Source organism: Pangasianodon hypophthalmus, chromosome 25, assembly GCF_027358585.1.
Source record: "Pangasianodon hypophthalmus isolate fPanHyp1 chromosome 25, fPanHyp1.pri, whole genome shotgun sequence".
NCBI classification, from domain to species: Eukaryota; Metazoa; Chordata; class Actinopteri; order Siluriformes; family Pangasiidae; genus Pangasianodon; species Pangasianodon hypophthalmus.
In genome coordinates this window covers 7,338,832-7,364,812 of record NC_069734.1, presented here as the reverse complement: position 1 = coordinate 7,364,812, position 25,981 = coordinate 7,338,832, and the positions used below count along the sequence as shown (strand labels likewise).

The 25,981-nt window shown below is 42.4% G+C and overlaps 1 protein-coding gene across 9 annotated transcripts in view; it reads left to right on the top strand.

Moving 5' to 3' along the window:
- Positions 1–25,765, top strand: part of tle3b (TLE family member 3, transcriptional corepressor b) — a 30,815-nt gene extending 5,050 nt beyond the window's left edge. Inside the window, exons 5-22 of one of the 9 annotated variants that reach the window (XM_026937772.3) lie at positions 290–334; positions 8,077–8,139; positions 8,608–8,712; positions 13,013–13,045; positions 14,543–14,747; positions 14,926–14,942; positions 17,859–17,975; positions 18,251–18,301; positions 18,899–19,051; positions 19,372–19,507; positions 19,782–19,939; positions 20,185–20,261; positions 20,767–21,016; positions 22,355–22,602; positions 22,808–22,955; positions 23,293–23,443; positions 23,687–23,763; positions 24,756–25,765. In XM_026937772.3, the coding sequence (XP_026793573.1) occupies positions 290–334; positions 8,077–8,139; positions 8,608–8,712; positions 13,013–13,045; positions 14,543–14,747; positions 14,926–14,942; positions 17,859–17,975; positions 18,251–18,301; positions 18,899–19,051; positions 19,372–19,507; positions 19,782–19,939; positions 20,185–20,261; positions 20,767–21,016; positions 22,355–22,602; positions 22,808–22,955; positions 23,293–23,443; positions 23,687–23,763; positions 24,756–24,863 (2,142 nt within the window). In that variant the 3' untranslated portion in view covers positions 24,864–25,765. Of the gene's footprint in view, positions 1–289; positions 335–7,797; positions 7,995–8,076; positions 8,140–8,607; positions 8,713–13,012; positions 13,046–14,542; positions 14,748–14,925; positions 14,943–17,858; positions 17,976–18,250; positions 18,302–18,898; positions 19,052–19,371; positions 19,508–19,781; positions 19,940–20,184; positions 20,262–20,766; positions 21,017–22,354; positions 22,603–22,807; positions 22,956–23,292; positions 23,444–23,686; positions 23,764–24,755 lie in introns of those variants that run through there. The other 8 variants (XM_026937777.3, XM_026937775.3, XM_026937774.3 and 5 more) reach the window with 8 other exon arrangements.
- The last annotated feature ends 216 nt before the right edge of the window (positions 25,766–25,981 follow it).

Sequence of the window (25,981 nt, the reverse complement as noted above, 5' to 3'; positions counted from 1 at the left end):
GTTGTGATCGTCTCCTTAATTATTCCTAAACTAATGTGTGTGTACATGCCACAATGATTCATCTGTTCGCAATAAAAGAACACACTTTTTTTCCATTCTTCCTTACGGCCATCAATACATTAGTGCAATACAGCAGCAACCTTGGGTGTTGCATGATGCACTGCTGAAGTATGTGTGTCTTTTGTCTTCCAAATCCTCTTTGCATTCCTGTCTCAATTATTAGATTTAGATAAGGGGTGTGTGTAGTACGTGTTTGTGTACTTATTCTTATCCATTTCTTCTCTTGCAGTACTATGAGATGTCCTATGGACTCAACATTGAAATGCACAAACAGGTATGTGACTCATCCCAACCACAAGCTTTTTAAATTTCATTCATCAAACATGTTTAAAGCCTGTTGTGTAACTGCAGTTGAGCGTTGTAGTGTTTGTGTGCTGACTGAAGTCGAGGTTTAGGTGGGTTGAATTATGTGGCGCATGTGAAGAATTACCAGTAATAGATGAACACTTTGTGTAAGAAGGCGTGTTGGGTGATAAAAGTGAAGTGTTACTTTGGAGAGATTTACACACCTTAGGGTTATGTGTGACTTTTCAGCAGTGTTTAAAGTGTGCCGTGCATGTGTTTAAAAAGGAATCGGATCTCAAATGAATGCATAGTCGCTAGTGTAGTTATTTCACTGTTTTGCACACTGTAAAGCTAGGGGCCCATGAAATCTCTTTCCCTATTTTCAATTTTCAATTTTCAATTTTTTTTTTTTTTTTAATTCAGATATATGGATTGTGTGTTCTATAAATGTTTAATTAGTGAAGGCTGTGGTGCTAACTAAGCAAGCTGAGATAAAAGAAAAGTCTATTGTGCTAACTGAGGGACCTGGGGTTTAAAAAAAAAAAAAATCCATGGTGCTAACTGAGGGACCTGGGGTTAAAAAAAAAAAAGGCCATGGTGATAACTGAGGGACCTGGGGTTAAAAAAAAAAAAAGGACATGGTGATAACTGAGGGACCTGGGGCTATGGTGATATTTGAGGGACTTGAGATAAAAAGGGTATGATGCTAACTGAAAGACTTGAGGTAAAAAGAAAAAGGCTGTGGTGCTAACTGAGGGACTTGAGGTACAAAGGCTATGATGCTAACTGAGAGACTTGAGGTACAAAGGCTATGATGCTAACTGAGAGACTCGAGGCAAACAGGCTATGGTGCTAACTGAGGCACGTGAGGTAAAAAGGAAAAGGCTTTCGGGGACCTGAGGGGAGAAAAAGAGACGTGGTGCTTATTTTGTGAGTTAGTACGTAACAAAGGCTATTATGGTAACTGAGTGAGTGATTTGAAGAAGACAATGGTACTAACTGTTTACTCGAAATATAAAAATTTTTTGAAGTAATGTATCAGAAATCCATTTTAATATCTCAATACCATGATTCAGACTGTGTTTACTGCCTCCCTGAGTTCACTGGGCTCTATAGGAAGAAGAAAAAACAACAGAGAATAATCCTCAGCTTTATGATGAAGAAAATAACACAGACCAGAAAGACTGAACTAAACTAATCAAAACATGAGTATCTCTCACTTTATATATTGAATATCACAGGCTACTGTATTTAGCCTGACACGCCGAGAGGCATATTGTGTGCTGCACATGCTTTTATATGATATGAATGAACTGTGTTCTGGCATGAAAAGGAGGAAGAGCTGCAGAGAAGAGACTGTGGTTTTGAGTATACTTATGGGATTATTCAGACCGAGTGCCTACGCGTTGGATATCAGGATATGCCTTACAGTTCACCTGGATGAAATATATGGGGAAATCCTATGGGACAGTTATCCTTCTCAGGCTCGCACTGCTGAATAATGAGATGTAGAGGCTCAGTTGTTAGTAAGGGCTTTATCACTCTCACTCCAAGGCTGCACAAGGTTAATGTTCTCCGTTAAAGATTTGGAACAGTACTGACTAGTCATCAGTCACGCTGTGTGTGTAGTAGATGGCACGAACAGTGTCCGTTAAGCTCCTCTGTCCAGCCGAGGGGGCTGAAAGTAAACAGGTTAATTGACTGGCCTATTTGTGAGCTCCTATTTTATCAATAATGTCTATAGCGAGTGGACCATCACGTCATGTGCACAGGTGTGGCTCTGCTGCTCTTCTAGTGTGTGAATGAAACTCAAATCCAAGCAGAAACTTGATCTGCATGTTCTGTTAAGTTTGACTGTGAGCATGCGGATGGTCTTTTCAGTCTGGTCTGGTTATTCGTTATAGCCTCGGGCTAGTTAAAATGGCCAAGTGAGTAGCGGGGCATTATTAAGGAGGGCTGTATTGGTCTGAGTGTCAGTAAGAAACTTTAATTATCGTGCCTCATTGGGCTGCCTCGTTACAGAGGCACCCTGCTGTTTCTTGCCACAAAGCCTCCTCGCTCTCTTCGTCTGTTTTCTTGTTTTCGTTCTCACTAACTATCCTTAAAATACCCCTAACTTGTAATTTAAATCATGGAAAGCAGTCTGAAATGATGAACTGTTTATTTTTAATGTTCAGGAAACGATTAAAATGGCACTTATTAATGGCCTCTACACCTTTTACCCTTATTAAAAATTGCAGGATCTATGAATATACATGTCCCCCTTTGTTTTCCTGCCATATTAAGTGGCTAGCTCTTGTTAGCTAACAGCTAGTTCAACAGCCTATTGAACAGCAACCAAGCCTTTCAAAATATAGCACAACAATCCATATTTTTATCAGCAGCTAGCTGGCTAGCTTAGCGCACAGGTTCTGGAGCTAAAAGTTTCCAGGTACCGTGTCACCCTCTAATAATTTGTATAATGAAGGTGATTGGTCCAGAGCCGATGTCTGTTCTGTGACATCGCAAGTGCTGAGACAGTGTCTGTTTTAAATCGTTTTCTAGTTTGAGAAGGAGCTTTTGCTTATCATTAAAGAGCTCATAAAAAAACATCTGCTTCGTAAGGCGAATCTCTATCAGTGTAAAGAGAAGAAGAGAAGGGATTTAGGGAGTGTGTGTGTGTGTGTGTGTGTGTGTGTGTGTGTGAGAGAGAGAGAGAGAGAGAGAGAGCTTGTTCAAATGAATAATTTATTGAAGTTTCCAGGAATTGTTTGCCAAGGTGATGATGGGCGACTTGTCTGAGAGCCAAAGCAAACTGTCTCAGAACGTGGCAGTCTTATTTCAGGCCTTTGTTTGTGTGTATGTGTATATGTTTGTGTATATGTATGTATATGTATGTATATTTGTGTGTGTGTGTGTGTGTGTGCGTGTGCGCGCGTGCGTGCGTGTGTGTGTATGTATGTATATTTATTTATTTACACACACACACACACACACACACAAACATATATGTGTGTGTGGGTGCACACATGCATTGATTGCACCATGGGTTTATTTATGCAGTGTACAGACCAACTATGAGCTATTAATGCTAAAGCAGGCGCTCCTCAGCCTGTTGGCTTGCGGACTGGAGGAAGTGGCTGGTTATTGTGGGTGGCACAGAGTGTTGCATTAGTGGAAATGGGTTTACACCCTGAAGTGAACACTCCAGAGGGAGAACAAGGGGACCACATTTGCTGTTTTGCTTTGTTTATTACCTAATTGAAAGTGCACTTATTTCCTGTGCTGATTTGGAAACAGTGTGGTGCAGAGATGTGGTGTAAATGTGCTGTCAGACTAGTGGAGCTTCATCACTATACTCAACTGGTGTTAAAGAACAAGACGTTTCTCTCTGGCCAGTGATTGCAGCTGTTAAATAGCTTAAATACTTAATAATACCTTAGCTTAAATACTCAAGGTTTAGGCCCTGCATAAGTATGTAAGTAAATAAGTAAATATATAAATAAATATTAGTATTTAAATAATTACTAGGCTATTTGCAGTGTATTTAAATCTTTATTAGATATTAGGAATCAGAATGACTTATTACAGTACTACTGCCAGTCACTTTAAGTTTGTCGCAACATACTTTTTCTAAACCCTCTTGGCCCAGTGTATCGCTTTCTCATTTGTTCAATTTTTGTTTCAGATTTCTGGTTAATCAACAATTTCCCTTCTACACTTATTGGATCCACTCTTTCTCTGTGGCTAAATCTCGGGTTACCTATTGTTGGGTGTTGCGTATACCCTGTGGTATAGTGATTAGGAACCCATTTAGGATTTTGCGACTGTGTTTGAGAAGCTTAATTTTTAAATTTTATATTTCACTGAGGGAAAGATGGCTGATTTTAGGTTTGTTCTGGATAACTTGAGAAATGTAAAATCAAGCTAAATTTCAGCAAAGAGAAAAACATATAATTGATATAATTTTGATCTCGGTTTCTCACCGGCTTGAACATTTTACTAGTTGACATGGAAATCTGCTGGACAGGGATGTTTCAGCTCTGACTGACTATCTAACAGTACACAATCGAGTGTGTAAACAATGCAGCTCACTTTGCCACTGTTTCCACACATGCCTACATTGTCGCACGTCAGGTATATACCAGATCTAATATTACAGACTCATTAATATGTGAAAGCTTTGAAATAAAGTGTTAATAGGTGTTAAGTAAGTATTTAGGTCATTAACAGGTTAATGCATTTTAAATCGGTTTTATAGACCTAGTTGAAAGTATCGGCAGTTTGCTGATGTGTTTTAATATAAGAACAGCCTTCTTCGGCATGTTAACCAACCAGAACCTAGTTCATGGTATACTGTGTGTGTTGCCCTGGCTTGAAAATGTAATGAGTTTAAAATGAGTGTGGCCTTTCTGCTTTAATATAATGTATTTCTTTATGCTGTAGAGAGAGAGAGTGTGTGTGTGTGTGTGTGTGTGTGTGTGTGTGTGTGTGTGTGTGTGTGTGTGTGTGTGTGTGTGTGGTTTCAGCAGCATCTGGCTGGTTTCTCTCCTCCCTGAATTGGGCCAGTGGGGTTGTGACCCTTGGCCTTGCTCCCAGGAGATGAGCGCTCAGGGAAACATAGACGTCAATAAACTGTTAGAGCAGGATTTGCTGCACATTAACAATGGCCCAAGAAGGGCAGTGAACTCCTCCCCACTCACACACATCATCACCGCTCGATACGGTCTTTCTGCCTCGGGCCGGAGGGGATTAGAGACGCGGGGGTGGGGTTGTGTGTGGTAACAGTTGTGCAGTTGTTTACAGGTGTTAAATACTCTTATGACAAATCAGTTAATGATGTTTTCTTTATGCATGCATGTGTGTGTGTGTGTGTGTGTGTGTGTGTGTGTGTGTGTTCATTGATTCATTTGAGTGGTGCTGCTTCAGTCCCTTGTTGTTGTGGCCCATATTTAATCCTCATCAGTGTCTCCATCCACTCAGCTAACGCCAGTAGCAACAAGCAAATGGCTCCCTGTGTGCCCTGACACGGCCGTGTGTGTGTGTGTGTGTGTGTGTGTGTGCGCGCGTGTGTGTGTGTGCGAGTGAGTGAGTGAGAGTGCTCTTCACGGGGTGCTAGACAGCTCTGAGCACCTGGAATTGTGAAGCCGAGCAAAAAGCCTCCTCAGCGCTCAAGGGCTCTGTTTTCACAGCCCTATTTTTTATCGCACCGCGTGACGGAGCGGCACTAAAAGCTTTCAACACGCCTCGATGGAAATGGCCACTGAATGAGGAACTCGGCACCTACCCATAAGCCCTTTCTTCCTCAGCCTGTTCATGTATCAGAGAATGAAAAGCGCAAGGAGGGAACGGTTATTACAGCTTCCTCACAAGATGGTTGATATCGTGCTGTGTTCGATAGTAGTAAACGGTGGAGGAAATCGACCTAAATATCTCGATTTTCAGAAGCTTATTATAGCTGTTCTGCAACGTTTACTGTGACTATAGCGTGATGCCTTCAGCTTTTGTGACTGATATTCCACATTTGCGTCAGTGCCCTTGATATGATGCAAATTTTATGGAAATTAGTTACATTTAAAGAAGTCGTCCAACATTTTTCAACTTAATCTCAATCTGTCTCTAGTGGGTGAGCAATTTGGCATAGATAAGGACTTCAGTGCTCCTCTGTGGTGAGGGGGGAAAACCCTGTTTACTCAAAACTTGCTTATAGTGGAAGTCTGGCTATGTAACACAAAACAATCAATACACTTAATAACCATCTTCATCCTCTTGCCAAAGTTCTTTCGCAGTCTTCAAGGTTCAAACACTGCAGTTAAGTAAAAAGTTACAAAAAAAAATGCAGTCCGTGTAGAATCAGACTACAGCTAGAACCGCAAATTCTTCCTTGTGAAAAAATAGTTCCATGTCTGAAAGATTTTACTGCGTAATTTACAAGTATCTTTAAACAATTTTTGGAAGCGTCCTACTGAAAAAAAAAAAAAAAAAAAAAAAGATTTCACATAAGTTTTGAATTAGCTGCCATTAGGCTTCCATTATAAGTGAATTTTGCATAAAAATGTCTCTTGCTATTTTTTTTTCCTCAGTACAGGGAAATTAATTGAAATTTGTTGCCATGGCGATCACATAAATGCTACAGATCTGTGAGCAATTCACTTGAAAAATGAGCGATTGTTCCTGTAAGTGTGCCATTAAAAGTGATCCTGTTAATGCAGTGGTGAATCTGTAATAGTTGAAAATCCTAGTGTGAAAGCATTTCTGCTTGTGCTCTTGATTGGGGTTTGCATGTGTAGCCATGCGTTAGCTATTGCACAAAAGTCAGCCCGAAGTGTGTGAGTGCAAAAGTCATCCAGTGTTATAGATCATGGGGGGAAAAAAAATCAACTCTTGTTAGTGTTACCAGCTTGTCCTATTGGTTCTTACACCCCCTTAGTGAAGAGCCGTCAGTCCCCTCCCCCTCCTCGACCCGTTTATCCGCATTAATTGGCTGAGTTGATCTGACGGACAGGCTGAAAATCCGGTTTAATGACCCGCCACTGTGTGCATAATATGATTTCACTGCCTGCTCTGGTCAAACAGAGCTCCAATTTCCATAATGATCTTAGAACTGGATGGGGCCAGCTCAGTTGCTGGGGCAACATGGGAGAGCGGCTCAGGAATGGAGGCACTGAGGCTCAATAGGGGGCTGCGGAGGGGTGTGTGTGTGTGTCTGTGTGTGTGTAAGGCAGTCAGTGCTCATGAGGTGCTGGGGTGCTATGTGTTTGTTTGAGTAGTGTGTGTGTGACAGGCTGTGCATGATAGACTTTGTGTGTGATTGAGTGGGCACCTCTCAGGCTGACACACACCCCACTCCCATCTTCCTGACTCCATAGAGGCTCCTTGAGCAGCAGGACAGGGTCAGCACCCTCCCACAATCCCACAGGGCAAACAGGCCGAAAAATGAGCGGAATGTGACTGGGAGAGAAAGAAAAGGGTTTCTCTCCTGCCTCACCTGCTGGGCCATCTGCTCTGTCCTATAATCAATTTGTTCACCGCGTCGCTTTTCATCCGCCCTCTGACACACTCATCTCTCTCTTGCATCCCCCACCCTCCCTCTAACCACCACCTTTTCTCTCCCTCCCTCCAGCTTTCCTCTGCCTTCCACCTTCTCCTTTATCCTCCATCCTCGTGTCCACAAGGCTCATTCCAGAGTGTGCATGTGGAATATGGGGGAATTGGGAAATGATAATTGTTCAGCATTACCATCATTTATCTCACAGCCCCAAATCAGCATTAGCATATTTCAGCATCTTAATGAAATAATCTGTCTAGGTAATGAGGGAGAGCTGTGGAGACGACGCCAGATGCTCCTCTGCATTTCCCCCGATCTCTGTCTTGCTCTCTGTGTGTGTGTGTGTGTGTGTGTGTGTGTGTGTGTGTGTGTGTGTGTGTGTGTGTGTGTGTGTGTGTGTGTGTGTGTGTGTGATCCCCCTCTTCCTCTGGCCAGATGGGCAGAAGGGCTCGAGGCCTAGCCAGCCACGTTTGACTCCTTTTGGAGAGGCACATTAACCCTGGTGCATGTTTTGGACTGGGTCGATGTAATCTTGCAGTAGAGACTGTTATCATGGCTGATGATGCAACAGAGATTAACTTCTTGCTTGTCAGTTGAGATGTTCACAATTTGTCTTTAGGAGGTAAAACAGAGTTACATCCATGTATGCTTTAAAAACTGTTCAATGTATCCTTTAGTAATGCTCTTTTCCTTTTTTCTTTCAGACCGAGATTGCAAAGCGCCTCAATGCAATTCTTGCTCAAATCATGCCTTTTCTGTCACAAGAGGTAAATACATGCTTCACTTCCTTAACTGTAGTAGTCTCACTTCCTTATTTCCTTAAAGTCACCCCAAACCTCTACTGTAGGCCATCATAACTTTTCCGTATTGAACAATAAATGGCTTAATGTGGCATGTCTACATCTTGGATAAACTCACAAAATCAGCCATATATAGAGTATATAGAATATCTGAAGAAGAGAATACTGCTTTCCCTTGCTAAAGCCGTGAAATGATGAAACACATTTGCATGCTGAATCTGATAGGCTCTTTTGTTTTGTGATGTAATAACACTTGCTCGTCTCACGATCTGAGCATTAACACATTTTTAAAGTTGTGGGTGACTTTAACTATTCCTTTAACTATTACTGACATCCCTCTTTTTGAATGAGGTAAAGGAGAAATTCTAATGCTCAGCTCGTCCTTGCTGAAATGTTAATCCGTTTTTTTTCCCTCTCTGCCTTCCTCTCCCGCAGCACCAACAGCAGGTAGCGCAGGCTGTTGAGCGTGCTAAGCAAGTGACAATGACCGAGCTGAATGCCATCATCGGGGTACGTGGACTTCCCAATCTGCCTCTCACCGTGTGTATACCCCTCTTACTCCTTCATTTGGCCAGGGCTTGGGGTAAACCTGCACTCTCTACACTGACCTTGCACTGAACCAAAAAAATGTTTGTCAAGGCCCTAACAGGTTTAATTAGCATCCTATGTCTTTTATTGCTCGACTTATCTCACTTCTGATAAAACTGTATTTTGATATTAGTTACGCTGGCTGTTTTGTTAATGACACAACTCGCAGCAGGACTGATTTGGATTAATCTAATAAATTGAAATGCAGCAGCAGTCATGATCGTAAGGTCTGTACTTACTCTGTCATGGTCAGAGTGTGGATTTCAGTGGTGTGCAGATTTGCCCTGGTCATTAATGGTCTAATTTTTTTTTTTTATTATTATTATTTTTTGTAATATGTGATGCCATGTTTTATTTGTGCCATCATCATTTTTCTCAGAATGTGTTATCATGTGATCTAATTTACATTGTGGCTCTATTTGAGACTGCTCATGTGCCTGTGCCTGTGTGTGTGCTGGGAAGGGGTTGGGAACAGGATGGTTGGAGGTGTTCCAGATAATCTTGTGTAGGTACAGGGATAGAACACATAACAGGGTTTTAACAGGAAGTCGAATTTGCAGGAACTGATGACAGACATGAAGTCTCCAATGAAATCTACATAAATAATATAACATGCTTAGGCAGTTAAAGGTACAGCCACAAATGTAGTGTCCAGTTTTCCTCTTACTCCAGATGTAGTCATTCAGCCCAGACATGGTGTCTCTGAATGTTAGTTTTAACAGGTAATGTCTGACTTTTATTAGTTGTCAGACTTCCATTACCCCAATACGAGATTAATGTTGCCATTACCAAAATGTTACTTTCAAACAACTTCCTAATTACTTGCTAACAACCCTCATAACTCCAGCATTCGAGGTGGAATTATTTCAGAAATCTGGACATTATGGAGATGAAGATAGGATTCCACTGTGAGCTTAACTGTGAATTTTTAAAAATGACACTATGTAGCTTAAAGTCATTTGAAGCAATAATGTATTCATGGTCAATAATTTATGTAAGAGACTTCTATTAAGGCTTAGTGTTGGATAACTACTTTTATCTACTTTAGCCTTGTAGAAACAGACACTGAACATAAACCGTGTCTTGACTGATCGATTACATTTGGATAAACAAAAAAATGTTTACTATTTGTTATAAGAACCTGGAAGAAATTTTTAGTGGAAGTATAAATACCACCCTGCTTTCCTTTCTGACATAATGAGATGATTGAAAGGCCGTGGGTGACGGATGCAAAAACAATGCCGGCTTCTCCAAGTCACTGACCTTCACAATTACAGGCCACCGTGTGTGGCTTTCGTTTGTTTGAGCTTTAGTCTATTTTAGGGTTGAGATGATGGTGGTGAGTATTGAGGGTGTAGAGGGAGGTTAGAGCGACTGACCCCTCTGTGATTAGTCTGCTTGTGGTCAGGGCGGCTTATGAGGCCTCTCTGAGCCAGGCCTGGGCCAAGTTGAGCCAGATATCGGAATTCAATTAAAGCAAATGAGCCAAGACTCTGACCCCCATTTTCAAGATAATTGCTTCCTCCAGTCCAGCTGAATGCAACTGTCCACAGGACCGCGCCATTTAGCAGACGGCCATTCAACAGAGCAGCTTGGGGAAAGGGAGTTTGGTGGGGGGAGGGGCAGTTAGGGGCGTGTGTGTGTGTGTGTGTGTGTGTGTGTGTGTGTGTGTGTGAGCAGTTTAAAGCAACTGCTCACACACACTTGTCCTCAGTGTCTCCTTGTTATCCTGATGGCTGGAAAATAGGGGGAGGCAGTCAGGCAGACACACACTAATGCGCACACACACTAATGCGTGCGCACACACACACACACACACACACACACACACACGCGCACACTGGTTGGAAAAACAAGCTTTTATTTGTTGGATAAAGAGATGGCAAAAGATCAATCTGTGCCCTGGCAGTGAGTGGGAGAGGAAAGGGAGGGGTGATGGGGTCATTAAAGATTCACTGGTAATCGGGAGCCAGCAGCGTTTGGCACGAACACACACGCGCACACACACACACACACACACACACACACACACACACACACACACACACACACACTGAGGTGAGAGTGAGACTGTGAGAGGGAGGAGGTGTAAAGAAGCATGCAATAGAAAAATTGAAAGGGAAGTGGAGAGGAAAGCAGGAGGCAGCAGGCATGGAGATATAGCGAAGGAATGAAAGAGAGGAAATAAGCGTTCAGTTTGTTTTCTGCGATTATTCCAGAAGGTTCCACTCAGAATGCTGTTAGAGATGTAACAGAAAGCTGTCTATCCGCTTAGCCACTTTCAATATCCAAATAGTACCCAAGCACTTATTTTAATGGCTTTTGCCATTTAAGGGGTGAAAATGTCAGGAAATGTAATTTTTTTCCCTACAAATTCCATCAGCTTTGGGCTTCTTTAAGCATAAAGGGAGGAATGAGAGAAGGATGGAGGGGGATTAATGGAGCTATACATAGATCTCAATTGTTTTGCATGCATGGACCCTTTAACTATTAAATAAGAATTCATGTCTCCCCTCTGAATAGAACACTATTAAATGTGTATAGTAGTATTTTGGCTGTTTATTGCTGCTGTAGAGCTTTTTATTTCCAAAGACAATACGCATTATGTGTCAGTGGACATTATTTATAGACCACCTTGAATGACTGAGTTTGCATTAAACCCATTTGATCCAAGTGACCCATTAAACAGGCTGATAACTGTAAGAACTCATTAATGATTGTGATGTTCAGCACTGTAACAGAGTAAAAGAAAAAAAAAATCTCATTGAGCTGGGAATTTTAGGAAGGTCCACACATTCCTCCAGCCTTCATACAGCATCATTTATCAGTTTTGTTAAAAGTTGTGCTCTTTCTGAGGAGAATTTAAACACTTTTAGGTACAGCAGGAAATGATGTGGTTAGAGAGTAAAGTATTTGCACCCTACATCCCAAGTAGTATTGGTTTTCTCAGATACTTTTCTGTTCATGGCTGTTTGTTTAAAAAAAAAAAAAAAAAAAAAGTGACGTTATCATTAACATTGTTAAACACTGCAGGCTTATTTACACATGGGTGTAGCGTCTACACCCATGGGCGCTCTCTCTCTCTCACACACACACCTGTTTGAACAGACAAAGTCATGCCACAGTGGTTATCTATTATAGCCGATGTAAATGGTAATCTTTACACTTATCAGCCAGAACGTCCCCCATATGTAAAACGGCCCAGGTTGTGTTATTGCCGTGGTCTTTGTTGTAATGAGGAACCCCGCGCTCTCTTTGCATGCTGTTGCTGCACATTTGGGTTTCAAATTCAGATTTCCATAGAAGCCTACAAGCCGAATCGACTCTCTCTGATAACACAGCCCAGTGTTTTACATATGATGGGCAATAAGGTGGGAAGCTTTATCTCAGGGTAAGGTGTGTCACTGGGGCAAAAATTAAACATATTTTCTGCTACACACACACACTATACATGCAGTAGTACGTACAGTATATGATCACTCGATTATATATTATTATGATGTGTAGGGATGCGTTTCAAAAAATGAATGTGTAATATTTTTGTATTATAAATTAAACTGTAATTTACTCATTGTTACTGAAGTGTAATGTCGTAATGGCTTTGGACACAGTCTTGTGCATGAGAGACGCAACTGACACCAACACAGTGTTTTCATGACTCATTAAAAATGGTACATTTTAAAAGCCAGAAATCTTCATGTAGACTATAGAGAAGCATCAAGATGCAAAAAAGAATCGTTCAAAACTTGGCACGAAATCAAAATCAAAATGAATCTTGAGATTATTTAATGGTGGAAATCTCTAGACACCTCATGATTCAATTCAGTTTTGATTCAGTGACGAGATGTGATTATAAAGCTAAAAAAAAAAAAAAGATTTACGCATCTTGATACAGCTCATTTTTAAAAAAGTCTTTAGCCTATATTATATTTTTTCAATAGCAAAAGGAATAGAGGAAAGTTTAATTTTATTGATTGATTTAAATTATTTTATTTAAAGAAAAATACTAGCTTCATCACTAGGCCTTTTCATTAACATTGTATGTTATATATGACTGTTTTGATCAGAAAAGTTTACATTTTAATAGAAAAATGTGTGTGACATAAAATACCAATAATGTGCAGCAATGTTTTGTGCATCACTGCAGAATTTTGCAAGAGAGAATCATGATGCATCCAGAAATGTATTCTGTGTACTGGTAACAAGTGTGTAGCTGAATGTCTGAGTGCCTTTTCATCTTCATCTTCCACAGCAACAGGCCCATGCTGTCTATCCCACTCTGATGGTCAGTGTTTAAGAGCGTTTTTGTGCAGATGAGTGTGTGCATGTTCAGCAGGAGGCTTGATCCATTTGAGTTGCTGCTCTAACAGTTGCTTTGTGTGTTTATGATCTGTGCGGTACGCATTTGAGGAAGTACTAGCTTAACTCACAACTGATGTTAATATAATGACTGAAATGACTTGTGTTCTTCCCACTGCTTTGTGTGTGTGTGTGTGTGTGTGTGTGTGTGTGTGTGTGTACGTGAGATCTTTATTAGCCTTAATACTGTTACCCAGCATTGTTTGATGATTATTTCTTTATTTTGCAATGCGTCTCTCCAGAGGGAGGTGATGCATCTGTAATGAGGCAGTTTTATGATTCTTATGGTGCAGAACTCATTAACAACTCCCACCGCACAAGAGTTGTCCTTTTCTCTCGCTCTCTCTCACTTTCCCTTTGTCTTCTCCCTTCTTTTTCTCTCCCCATCATTACCTCTCTCCTTCTCACTCGTAAACAGGCACTGTTTTGTTCCGGCCACATTATTGATGACTGAATTAACAAGAACACAATGTAGCAGCTAATTGCCCGTTGTTAAATAGGCGTGGCGAGGAGTTTAGACCTCTTTTTCGTGCACCTGGTATCCAGCACAGTTTGATTTTCTTGCTCTAACACACCTGATTCAATTCATCAGTTAATTACGGGGTTGGGGTTGTTTCTGGGATGAGTTACTGTCTTCATGTGGGGGTCTTTTTCTCATTTCCCACTCAGTGCTCAGATATGATGTTTAAATCAAGCTTTCTTTTTTTTTTTTTTTTGCTGTGTGTATGGATTGACATGATTTACACCTTAACATACTTTATCGACCGTTCAGCTGATGTATTGCTAACAGTGTATGCTGGAATACAGCGCTTCTGGACATGTACTTGCGAATCCATTTTCCACTGACAAGGTGCTTAAATGCAGAACTGAGTTAGGGGCTTGGGGATAGTATTATTTTGTTACCATGACAATGAGTTATTTTTATCACCACCATATAATAAAGACATGAACAGTGCAGGGAATTTTAGAGATTATTGATTGAATAAATACCTAAGTTGCAAGCGTAAATCAGCACTAAGGTTAATTCTAACTATAAGGAACAAGCATCCTGTGTAAGAATCAAAGCTTGTAACTACTGTTCCTTTTTTATTATTGAAATCACATATTGTGACTATGAAACTGTTCATCCAGTTCTTTTAAAAGGTTCTGTGGTTCCCTGAATCTGCACCTTGTGCGTGGAAAGGAGGTTTGATCTTAACTAATACAAGTGTCAGGATGTGGATATGCCACTGTGTGTGTGTTTGTACGTGTATGCTTCTGCACACGAGGGAATCGGCTCATCCCTCCTCCTCTAGCAATTGGTGTCTCTGTACCTTTTCCCAGCGACCCACTTGGACTTCTCTCTCTCTCTCTCTCTCTCTCTCTCTGTGTGTGTGTGTGTGTGTGTGTGCGTGTGTGCGTGCGTGTGTGCGCTTTCTCACAGCAGCAGCAGCTCCAGGCTCAGCACCTCTCTCACGCGGCACACGGTCCTCCTGTCCAGCTGCCCCCTCACCCCTCAGGCCTGCAGCCCCCGGGCCTTCCCCCAGTCACGGGCTCCGGATCCGGCCTGCTCGCGCTCGGAGCGTTGGGAAGTCAGGCCCACTTACCTGTCAAAGACGAGAAGAATCATCACGATCTGGAGCACAGAGGTACACACACATGCAGAGGTTAATGAAGATTAAAAGCTGAAATCATATAAAGGGTGAATTTGAATACTCTGTTTAAATAAAAGTTGAAGGACATTTTTCTTTTCTTCTCTTTTGCCTCCTGCAATCTCATCCTCCCCTTTCTCCCGATGTTCCTCCTCCTCCGTTGGTGCGGATGCAGACCGGGAGTCGAGCACGGTGAGTGTGACGAGGGCATCTGCTTGACATTGACTCTGAGCTGCGCTGTTTGCTGATGGCGGCTCTTTGCGTGGTATTAGAGAGTCGAGCCGCATTACTGCACGCTAAGCCCTTTTAAATAAAGTAATGAAAAGGAAATGGAGTCGAGGTTTAATCCTGCACCGCCTTTAATCCAGGTGAAAAATGAGCGACGGCACAGGCCAGGGATTAGCAGCTCTATAATTTCATCACAATTAAAAAAGACTTTGACTCTGTGTCTTAAAGGATTTGTCCTCTGCACTCCCCCTTGTTATAGCTTTTCTCCGCTTCAGTGTCTCGAAACTCTCAGGACGTTCCTGCTTTCATTCAGGCTTCATTTATTTTCTGTCTCATCAGACGGGGAAGGATTGCAGCCCCTGAGGCAGCTTCATCTTTCTCTTTATTGTCTGATCCCTCTGTTCTGTTCTGTATCAAATGCCCACTTGTATTCTTTTTGTCCAGTAAGCTGGCTGGCTGGCTGTGTGTGTGTGTGTGTGTGTGTGTGTGCGCGTGTGTGTGTGTGTGTAATTGGCAAGCAGCTTGAATGGGTGCAGTCATGTCTGCAGAAATCAGAGCCTGTTGCTGATTAGCGCTTAGCGCCGCGGTGGCCATTCCGCTCCGCGCCTTCCTGTTGTCACGGGTCATCTGATAGGCCGACCGAGCTTCGCTTATTGAGTGATGTTAAGCCGGCCTTAAAAGGGCAGCCAATTAAACCTGCTGTGGGGCACTAGACGCGCACACACACACACACACACACACACACACACACACAGTTCCTCCTCCCTGTCGTGTCATGTCAGTGCTGTCTAGATTTATTTATTATTTTTGGATTAAGATGAGATTGAGACAAGAAGCGTAGGCTTGCACTGACAAAGGCTACATTGAGGTGCGGTGTGGCATGGCCGGGCTACAGGATTCGCCTGGCACCAGCGCCTGGCATCTCTTTGTTTCATCTCCAGGCGGGAAGAGCATTCTTTCTGTCTGGAGGACACTTCCCATAGCCTGACCACATCCTCCTTTTCATCTCTCTCTCACTCAGTCACTCGCTCTTTCTGGATGAATAGGGCCTAGTGAGAGCCTGGGCTTGGCATGTGTGCCCTGGCAGCGCCTCTCTCTGGTTTGGGGAGGACGCCATCCTGCTCAGGCATGCCCACAGCCAGTGGCACTCCATGCCCAGCCAATATGACTGCCAATCCTCTTTTGCTTGTTTTTTTTCCCCCTTCTTTTCTCTTCCCACCCATCTTATAGTTTTGATTCTTTACTAAGCCTTTCTGTTGTGCCATCTCTCTCTCTCTCACTCTCTCGCTCTCTCACAGACACACACTGGCTCTCGCGCACACACACACACACACACACACACACACACACACACACACACACACACACAGCCAGTCTCTAAGTACCTCATTCAGTTTCCTCCTCCCTGTACACCCACTTTGTCTTCCTCCCTCCTTTCCTGTCTTTTTTTTTTTTTTTTTTTTTTTTTTGCGGTGGAAACCCACCAAGAGCAATAAAGCGAGTGAGTGGTCTTGGCAGAAGGCCAAGCAGCCTGGGTAAGATGAACACACACACTCACACACACTCACTCACTCACTCTCTCCTGCTGCGTCTCTGTTCAGCCCTGCTAAATGTAGAGAGAGGTTAACTGTTGGCTTGTGTTTAGCTTGGGGATACAGGAGGAGAGGAAAACAAGCTGTCCTCTGGCTGGTTAACTCTCAGGGAGGGAGGCTGTTGATTCTGGTCAGCTTGTTTACGTTTCGCTTCATTGCCCCTCCTCCCTTCCTCCTTTCCTCCCTTCCCTCCATCCCATCATGCCGCTGTATCCGTGCTGTCAGGATCACTTCCCTCCTGCTCTGCTGTCCACTTGGCGTGTTGTGACTGGGCGAGGCTGCGTGCCTGTACGGTTGGTGCAGAGTGTTTGAAGCGTAGTGCCCCTCGACCCACTCCTGTCTTCAGCCCCGAGTTTGTTCAGCTGTCCTGCCTGCTTTGCTTCAGTGGGTCTGGACGCCCCTGAGCTTCTCTCCGGCTGCCAGTCCAGCGCTGATGTAACACGGCATGGAGCTTAACCCTCTGCTCCAGCAGTGTTTACTTTCAACAAGGGCTGGATTTACACACACACACACACACACACACACACACACACACTTCCCAGTGGCTGCAGGTTGCCTCTGATATTTGTGTTAGGGTTATTTCGAGCTCTGTCCATCCATCCAGGTTTTACCAACTCAGCTCCTGAGTGCTGCTTCAGAGATTCTATATAGGGTCTTTATTAAGGTTTAGTCGATGTTTTACAGCAACGGACTGACATTGAGTTGCTTAATTTTATTTATGCTAGCACTAGCACAAAGTATTATACTGTCATTAAATGTTGTAACTATAATTTATACACCATAGGTGTGGGCAATATGGCAAAATTAGCATATCATGGTACGTAATAATAAACAATACAGTAACGAGAAAAAGGGGGAATAATGAAACGTGGTTCAAGAATAGATTTTATACCATAGCACTTCTGAATCTGATTGGTCAGAATGTGTTGATTAATTTTCTATAACAGCAGCTGTGACAGTCGTGCCAGCTGTAATTCAATTGATTGCTTTATATTCCACAGCATTACATCTCTAAATGCTTAAAAAACATGACCTGTTGTTTCTTAATAAATGAATACCGTGACGTATTTTATCGCAATATTTATATAATAGCTCCATATTGCCCAGTTTTAGTACATATGTTTTTCAAAGCAAAATGTCATCTGCAAAAAAAAAAAAAAAAAAAAGTGTAGCTCCTTTTGACCAATAAAGGAAACTGCACTATGACCACTGTAATAACATGCTTATTTGAGTAGTTATCAGTTACTACGGAACATTCTGACAAATTTCTGTGTCCTTGTCCCTGCAGAATAACTCTGTCTCGCCGTCGGACAGCCTGAGGGCCAGCGAGAAACACAGGGCCTCGTCTGACTACAGCCTGGATACAAAGAAACGCAAAATGGAGGAGAAGGACAACTTAAGATATGTAAGTGTACACACTTACAGTTGACTTTCTTTGTGGTTTCTTGGGCTCTGTAAAACAAAAAAGTGAAGAAAAAAAAAAGAAGGATGTGGACCACCAACATCCAGCTGTTAGGACTTTAACCTGAATCACTCACTATACCTTTAATCAAATGGCTGGTTGTTTTATAATATAGCCATTTTTGTCAAAGACACGTGCGCTTTTGCATGCTTGTATACTTCCTATATTAATTCTTTGTATAAAATTTTAAAAAAAAATGATTGTGTTTTCTGCTATAGGACAGTGATGGTGACAAAAGCGATGACCTGGTGGTTGACGTGTCCAATGAGGTAGCTTATGTAACCTACTTGCATTTATATAAAATCCTGCTTTCTTTGGAGCATGTTCATTTCGGTTGTACGTTTTCCTACATCACAGTCTAAATCAGTCTTGTACTGTAATGATCACAGTGTCTTCAGTCATTCACTGCAACCAAAGACTGAAACACATTTAAATATGTCTATATGTTTATATTGATTGTGATGTGTTTAGCAATAAAAGACCAAGAGCTTCTTTTCACATTCACCATTTTCCAGCTACATTGTCAGTGTCTTATTAATGAGAAATTCAGGGTAGAATTAGTGGAGATAAATGTTGGATGCAAAGTTCCAGAATGCAATGCAGCTATTTAACACAGCTATGCTGAGTTATGGGGTGTGGCCAGCAACCAGAGTTGCCAGTTAATGATTGTAAAGAAATGGAGTTAAGTTTGTATTAGCGTGAAAGTTGAAGCTTTGGGAGTTGTTCTGTTTGAGTAAAGTGAGAGAGCTGGACAGAATAAATGACTAAAGCACTGCTGAGCTTTCTTTAATGAACGTGATTAGTAAAATCCAGAGATAAATTGCCATGTTAGTCAAGCTCTGAATTTATGTGCTTTCTCTCTACAGGACCCACCCACTCCGAGGGGCAGTCCCTCTCACTCTCCCCCTGAGAACGGCCTGGACAAGGCCCGTGTGCTGAAGAAAGATGCCCCTAACAGTCCAGCCTCTGTGGCTTCATCCGGGAGCACGCCGTCTTCCAAAGCCAAGGATCACCCTCATGTAAGAGCTGAGCACTGACCCCCTCTGCCCTCCTCTACCTCGCTGCTATTGCAGTGACATCATAGACATAACATCCTCGCTGTTTCTCTGCATATAAACCAGTTGAGTAAAGAGATTAAAAGAGAGTGCAAAGATAAAGCCGCTTTTCCTCCTTCTCCTCCTGTTTGGATGGTGCAGGAGCTTCGATTTAATCCAGATTATAATAAGCTGTCAGGATTTGATTGGATTAGCAAGAGCGAGCTCTCTGATCGTCTCTGGATTTGTGCTTTTGCAGTTTTTAGCTTAGCTGCCTTGTAATTCTCGGTTCCTGATTTGTTTAGAATGATAAATCCTCGACGCCAGGCCTGAAGTCCAACACTCCCACCCCACGCAACGACGCACCCACCCCAGGAACCAGCAGTACACCAGGACTCAGGCCCATCCCAGGGCCCAAACCCCTTGGCATGGAGGTTTTGGGTAAGAACATATATACACGCACAGAAAGAGAGAGAGAGAGAGAGACTGTGTGTGTGTGTGTGTGTGTGTGTGTGTGTGTGTGTGTGTGTGTGTGTGTGTGTGTGTGTGTGTGTGTGTGTGTGTGTGTGTGTGTGTGGGCTATGATAATTTTTGAAACAAATTGCCAATATAGGACCTCTGATATGCTGCTCTATGCTTCACTAAAACTTTGTTATGCAAATTTGCCTCATTATACTCTGGCAAACCAAATGACAGTATTAAAATGTGTGTGCAGCTCCTGCACTGCGGACTCCTCTGTCCTACGCTGCTCCATTTGCAATGATGGGTCATCACCCAGAGATGAACGGCTCTCTCTCCGGTACAGGTGTCTACAGCCTCATCTCCCCTCAGATGAGTGCGGCCACAGCGGCAGCTTACGGCCGACCGCCCATGGTGAGATCCCTCTCCTGTCACCAACTGTGTTTTCCGGTCACATAATCTTCCTTTAAATATCACCTTTGCATGTGTGCTGCTTGACTTGAGCTTTTGAACTGGGTGTGACAGGCTTAGGGCAGAAAAGTGGTGGCTGCATGTTTTCACAAGTCTTTCTGTAGTAAAAAGAAGAGGGTTATAGTGGAGATACAAGCTGTGGTATGCTGTGCTGTGGTATTCAGTTGTGTACATGTTTGTTTTCACAGCCTGGATTTGATCCACATCCTCACATGCGGGCTCCAGGTCTCCCAGCCAGCCTGACGTCCATCTCTGGAGGAAAACCGTGAGTGTCTGTTTTGTTAATGTTTTGTTGTGTGTATGTAAATAGGTGTTTTGCAGGTTACTAAATTAGCAACTTCTAGCACAACCTCTGCAATTCACATTGAAACATTCAGAGGCGCTATACAGTATCACTAGTATAAACGTGACGACTTTATGTTGTGCAGAACAATAGATATAGTTAAAAAAAAAAAAAGAAAGAAAGAAAAAAAGACCATGAATTGTCCAAGATGGCTGCCAGCATTAAACACTACAGTGCTTATTCTTATAGATTACAATAAGTCGTTCTGTGTCTTAAACCACACCACTTCAACTTACTTATTGTTAGCTACATTACTCTCCTAGCTGCAAAGCAAATTTAAAGAAGCAAGTATTGGAAACTTGGCTGGACACTTGGTTACTACATTTGGGGTTAAATTTTACATTTTGTTTGTTTGTTTTAAATAGAATTTTGTTACTACACTATTCCTGGAAGATTGAATGCTGACTTGTTTTTCTGTTCCAAACAGAGCGTACTCGTTCCATGTCAGTGCAGATGGTCAGATGCAGCCCGTCCCTTTTCCTCCAGATGCGCTGATCGGCCCAGGCATCCCACGCCACGCACGCCAGATTAACACCCTGAGCCATGGCGAGGTGGTGTGTGCCGTCACCATCAGCAACCCTACACGCCACGTTTATACGGGTGGCAAGGGATGTGTCAAGATCTGGGACATCAGCCAGCCTGGCAGCAAGAGCCCCGTGTCCCAACTGGACTGCCTGGTAAAGACCTGGGACTTTGGGTTAAGCTACATGTCGCTACATGAGAAGATGTAAAGTATAGCAATCATGTACTTGGCATTAGTCACAAGGCTACACATTAGTCAAAAGACTGATGTTGCTTAACCCACCTACATAGTCTTTATCAAAATTATGCAAACCTGTGGGTGTAAGCTGGCCTAGTGAGTATAGTCATCTGTGACGCCTTTATAATTCCTCATTTGTAAACCCTAACCATGGGTTTGTACCTGTAGGGCTGAACAATCCCAGTACTTACCGTCTGTGCCATTGTGTGTATTGGCATAGCAGACGGCTGTCAATCAAACATTCCCAGTAGAATATTAGGCAGAATTTGTCTGATTAGCAGTTGTTTGTTTTTAATCTTCTTCGTCTTCTTTCCATTCATTTTATCATTTTATCATTACATCATTCATTACACCATTACTGTAACCCTCAAGTTTGGGATCCTAAAACAATTTTTATAAAAATATAAATATTTTTTATATTTTATATAGTTTATACTCTTTGCTGAGACTTTAATGTAGGAACAGACAGCTTTATTGACAACAATGTGTTTTACATCTATACATAATCTAATCTTTTAACTGTTAAATGTTGTAAAATTGATCCTGGGGAAAATCTTCCAAAAATGAGTATTGCAATATGGTTCATGAATTTAATTGACTATTATTTTTCAGTGGATAAAGTTTTCTGGCATGTAAAAGTGTTTCTCCACAGCAAAGAGATGGGTGGGGGGGAGATGAAAGGACAGCATGGATGTGATGAGCTGTTCACTGGCTATCATAAAGTGATTTAATTTGTCTGAAAGCTCCCGGTTATCGATCTGGCCCTGCGAGTGATCCAGGCTTCTGTTGTTAATCTGAAAATGTGCTGCCTCCTCTCTGGAACTCCAACTAGAAACCTTTTAAAAGATAACCCCCCCCTTACCCCCACCCGCCCCCGCTTGCATGCACTCAACTGCAAGCTCTTATCAGCCTTTTCTCCTTCTCCAATAACCAACATAATCACCACACTGAAAGGGAAAGGCTGGGGAAAGAAAGGCTGCTTGCTCGCTCGAAACCGTGGCATTTTGTTTTCGCTTCCTCCAAAGCAGCGATTATTACAGAGAGTCGAGAAGGAGACGCATTACAAAAGACTGGGCGGGGAAAATTACATTAGATTACATGGTGTTCTCGGAATATTCGAGAAGAAATTTCCTTAGGGTACTTGAACAATTGCTCCTTTATAAACTAGCACTTTTTGACTCACATTGTTCTCTTACTCACTCGCTCTCTCTGGCTCTCTCTTTCTCTCTCTCTGTCTCTCTCTTGCCGTCTTTAGAACAGAGATAATTACATTCGCTCGTGTAAGCTGCTCCCAGACGGCCGCACACTGATCGTGGGTGGCGAGGCCAGCACTCTGACCATTTGGGACTTGGCCTCTCAGACGCCGCGCATCAAGGCTGAACTGACCTCATCAGCCCCGGCCTGCTACGCTCTGGCCATCAGCCCTGACGCCAAGGTCTGCTTCTCCTGCTGCAGCGACGGAAATATCGCAGTGTGGGACCTACACAACCAGACCCTTGTTAGGTGAGCACAGAAGGGTGTGAATTGTCAGGATCAAATCTCCTACGTAGGACAACATAGTGCTGACAATGTAAAGTGTTTTATATATGTATGTTCAAAACTATATGCGTGTGTGTGCATGCATATGTGTATGTGTGTATAACAGTACTCAGTTTACAAAATTGCTGACAAAGTAAGAAATAATTTTGTTTTGCTGCTGGTTCCGCAGGCAGTTCCAGGGTCACACAGATGGCGCGAGCTGTATAGACATCTCTCACGACGGCACCAAGCTGTGGACAGGTGGCCTGGACAACACCGTCCGCTCCTGGGACCTGAGAGAGGGACGACAGCTCCAGCAGCATGACTTCACCTCACAGGTAAGACGCATAAACACCTAGTTACACATGTAACAATGACATGACATGACAGAAACATCAGTTATTTGATGAGCATGACATTGACTATTGGGTGCAAACCATGCTCTGTAGGTTCTATATGTATGTTCTCCATGTCATGTAACTTGCAGCATTTCAAAGAACCGCTTTCTTTCATATCTCACGGAAGATTGTCATTTAGTCACTGCAATCAGTTTGCATTGTTCAAGATGATTCTGAAGCTTGTGGCCAGAAAAGTGTACCCTGAGAGTGAACATATGCCCTGCTGTCCAGGCTGTGGCGTGTGTGAGAGTAACCACTTGTGACATTTCTTTTGCAGATCTTCTCTCTAGGCTACTGTCCGACTGGTGAGTGGTTGGCTGTAGGGATGGAGAGCAGCAACGTGGAGGTTCTCCACCACACCAAACCAGACAAATACCAGCTACACCTGCATGAGAGCTGTGTGCTCTCCCTCAAATTCGCCTACTGTGGTAAGGCATCTGATTGTACCCTTTTTCAGCTTTTTTGGTTTTCCTTTGATTGCCTTTTTTTGCACGCACAAAGCTGCTCTGGTAGGCTATTCGCACACAAAACAGAAGCTGATGCTTTGCATGGAAATGCCTCCATCACCTTGCTTCTGTCCTTGGCCATCTGAGTGGTTCCTTTCAGTGCAGCGAGAGTGTATGCGTGTGTTCTCCCTCCCCGCACTAACTCTTGATGTTTCCGCTCTGAAGGTAAATGGTTTGTGAGCACAGGGAAGGACAATCTGCTGAATGCCTGGAGGACGCCGTACGGCGCCAGCATTTTCCAGGTACGTGACTCAATAACCGACTCGCTCTCATTCGCATCGCAGTGTGGCCCCGATGGGACTGAGATTGATGTGTTCTTTAGCAGAAGCCATGCAGGATGGGATGGTAATTTTGAAGCTTTTAACTCGCTGACTGGGAAGAGTGTAGGTGGTGATGATGTGTGAGAAGCGGGAGACTGAAGAACTTTCTTAGCCTTTGTGAGAGTTTGACACATTTGAAACACCATTCAGTTTTCAGTAATGACAAGAACAGAAGCTTTTATATTTGAGAAACAAAAAAAGATTAGTTATTGTTATTTATAGTGCTGTTGAATTCTCAAATTTCATTGGTCAGAAGGTGTTGATTAACAGCAGCTTTGGCAGCATTGCCGACAAAGCACAGGTTTATATTAATGCTTTCGGTAATACGTTATTGTTTCTATAGTAACGGTGAATTCACTGGGACTTGTATAGCATATGGTTACATAAACTGATTCAGAACATGTGTAATTAAGTTTTCTGTGAAACGTTTATTTAGCACTTTTGGAAATGGTCTCCAATGTCAGCTCTTTGTAACAGTTAGAGGTAAAGTTTTAAGACACAGGCTGCTTTTTTTTTTTTTTTTTTTTTTTTTTTTTTTGTCTGTCTTCAAGAGAGGAAAAAAGAGAGGTGAGGGAATGACTTTTATAACAGTTGTAACAAATGATAAAAGAGACTAACTACTTTTACAGCCATTAAACAACATTAAATGTAACTAGAAATGGATAAAAAGTACATGATGTTCTTTAATGAATAAAAATTGTAATCATTGGCAGATTGGTGTAGTATAAGCGGAATAAACAAACACTTTGGGACATGGTGTTAATGGAAAATAGTACAACACCTGGTCGTTGATTATTTTGTGTTTTATTCTTTGTTTAACACAATAACTATGCCCCATAATAAGATCTGGCTAAGGCAGTGTGGACTGATGAGTTTCTTGATCATGCTGATGGTAATTTCTTTTCTTTTAACAGTCAAAGGAGTCCTCATCTGTCCTGAGCTGTGACATCTCCGCTGATGACAAATACATCGTGACAGGATCTGGTGACAAGAAGGCCACAGTGTATGAAGTCATTTACTAGATTTAGGAGAGATCCACTAAATCCAAGGACCTGTGACCAGAGCTCTTTTTGGGCTCATTAACAGTGGAGCCTGAGTGATCCCTTACCCTTCCTCCAAAGACCTCCAAGATCTGAAACTGGGGTTATAGTTCAACTGGGAATTAATATGTGATGTTTTTTGATCCTTTTTTTTTTTTTTTTTGTGATACTGGACTCGTCTGCTACAGGACCTTTTGGAGAGACTGCTCAACAAATCTGAGGACCGCCCACGGACGGCACTAAAGAAGTACATATTGTCTTGCCTTTTACATTCGGTCTGGTCATGAGATTCTCCGGGTGTGTGTGCCTATTCCTTCAGTCATTAGTCCTTTATTTTCTGCTTTGTTTTAACAAAAAGCAACTGATCTGTGATGCAACATGAAGCAGTGCTTCATTTTTAGCCTCCCGCTCCCTGGACGACTTGTGAAAAGTGTATATATGGAGTAATAAAAACATTTTATAAATATATATGATTATATGTACATATATATATTTCTTTGTCCTGGTATACTTGTGATGGGTTTTCTTTGTCCTCATGTCCTCGATGCTTGATAAACCGTAGATTAGGACCTACTTTTTTAAAAGGTGGATTTGTCTTTTTTGTTTCGATTTTTGTAAGCAGACTCTCTGGGTTGCCAATTAATGGCCCACTTCAGGGTGGACACGGTGTTGAACAAGGACCTTTAAAAAGCTTGGCTGGTTTGTTTTGGACATGAAAGGTATGCCGCATCGGCCATGGATGATGCATTTTGGACATTGTGGATGGCGGTTTCACGGACAATGCCAAATAGCGTTAGACTCTGCCAAGTCCTGGAGAGCACCCAGAGGAACGTGGGGAGATGTTTGTAAATTAAAACCAATATTAAACTTGGACAGTTAACTAACTGTACTGATTGTCTGTTCCTTTGGCCTCATTTGATGTCTCATTGATCTCATTGGAAGTGGGTGGGAAGGGCTGGGGCGGGTAACTCGGTTTGAGAAACATGTGCTTGGCTGTTAGTCTGTCACTCACTTAGACAAACAGATGAAAATTGGCTCATTTTTTTGTTTTACACGCAATGAAGAAACATTGAGCCTGCTCTCTGATTGAGCGGGATCCT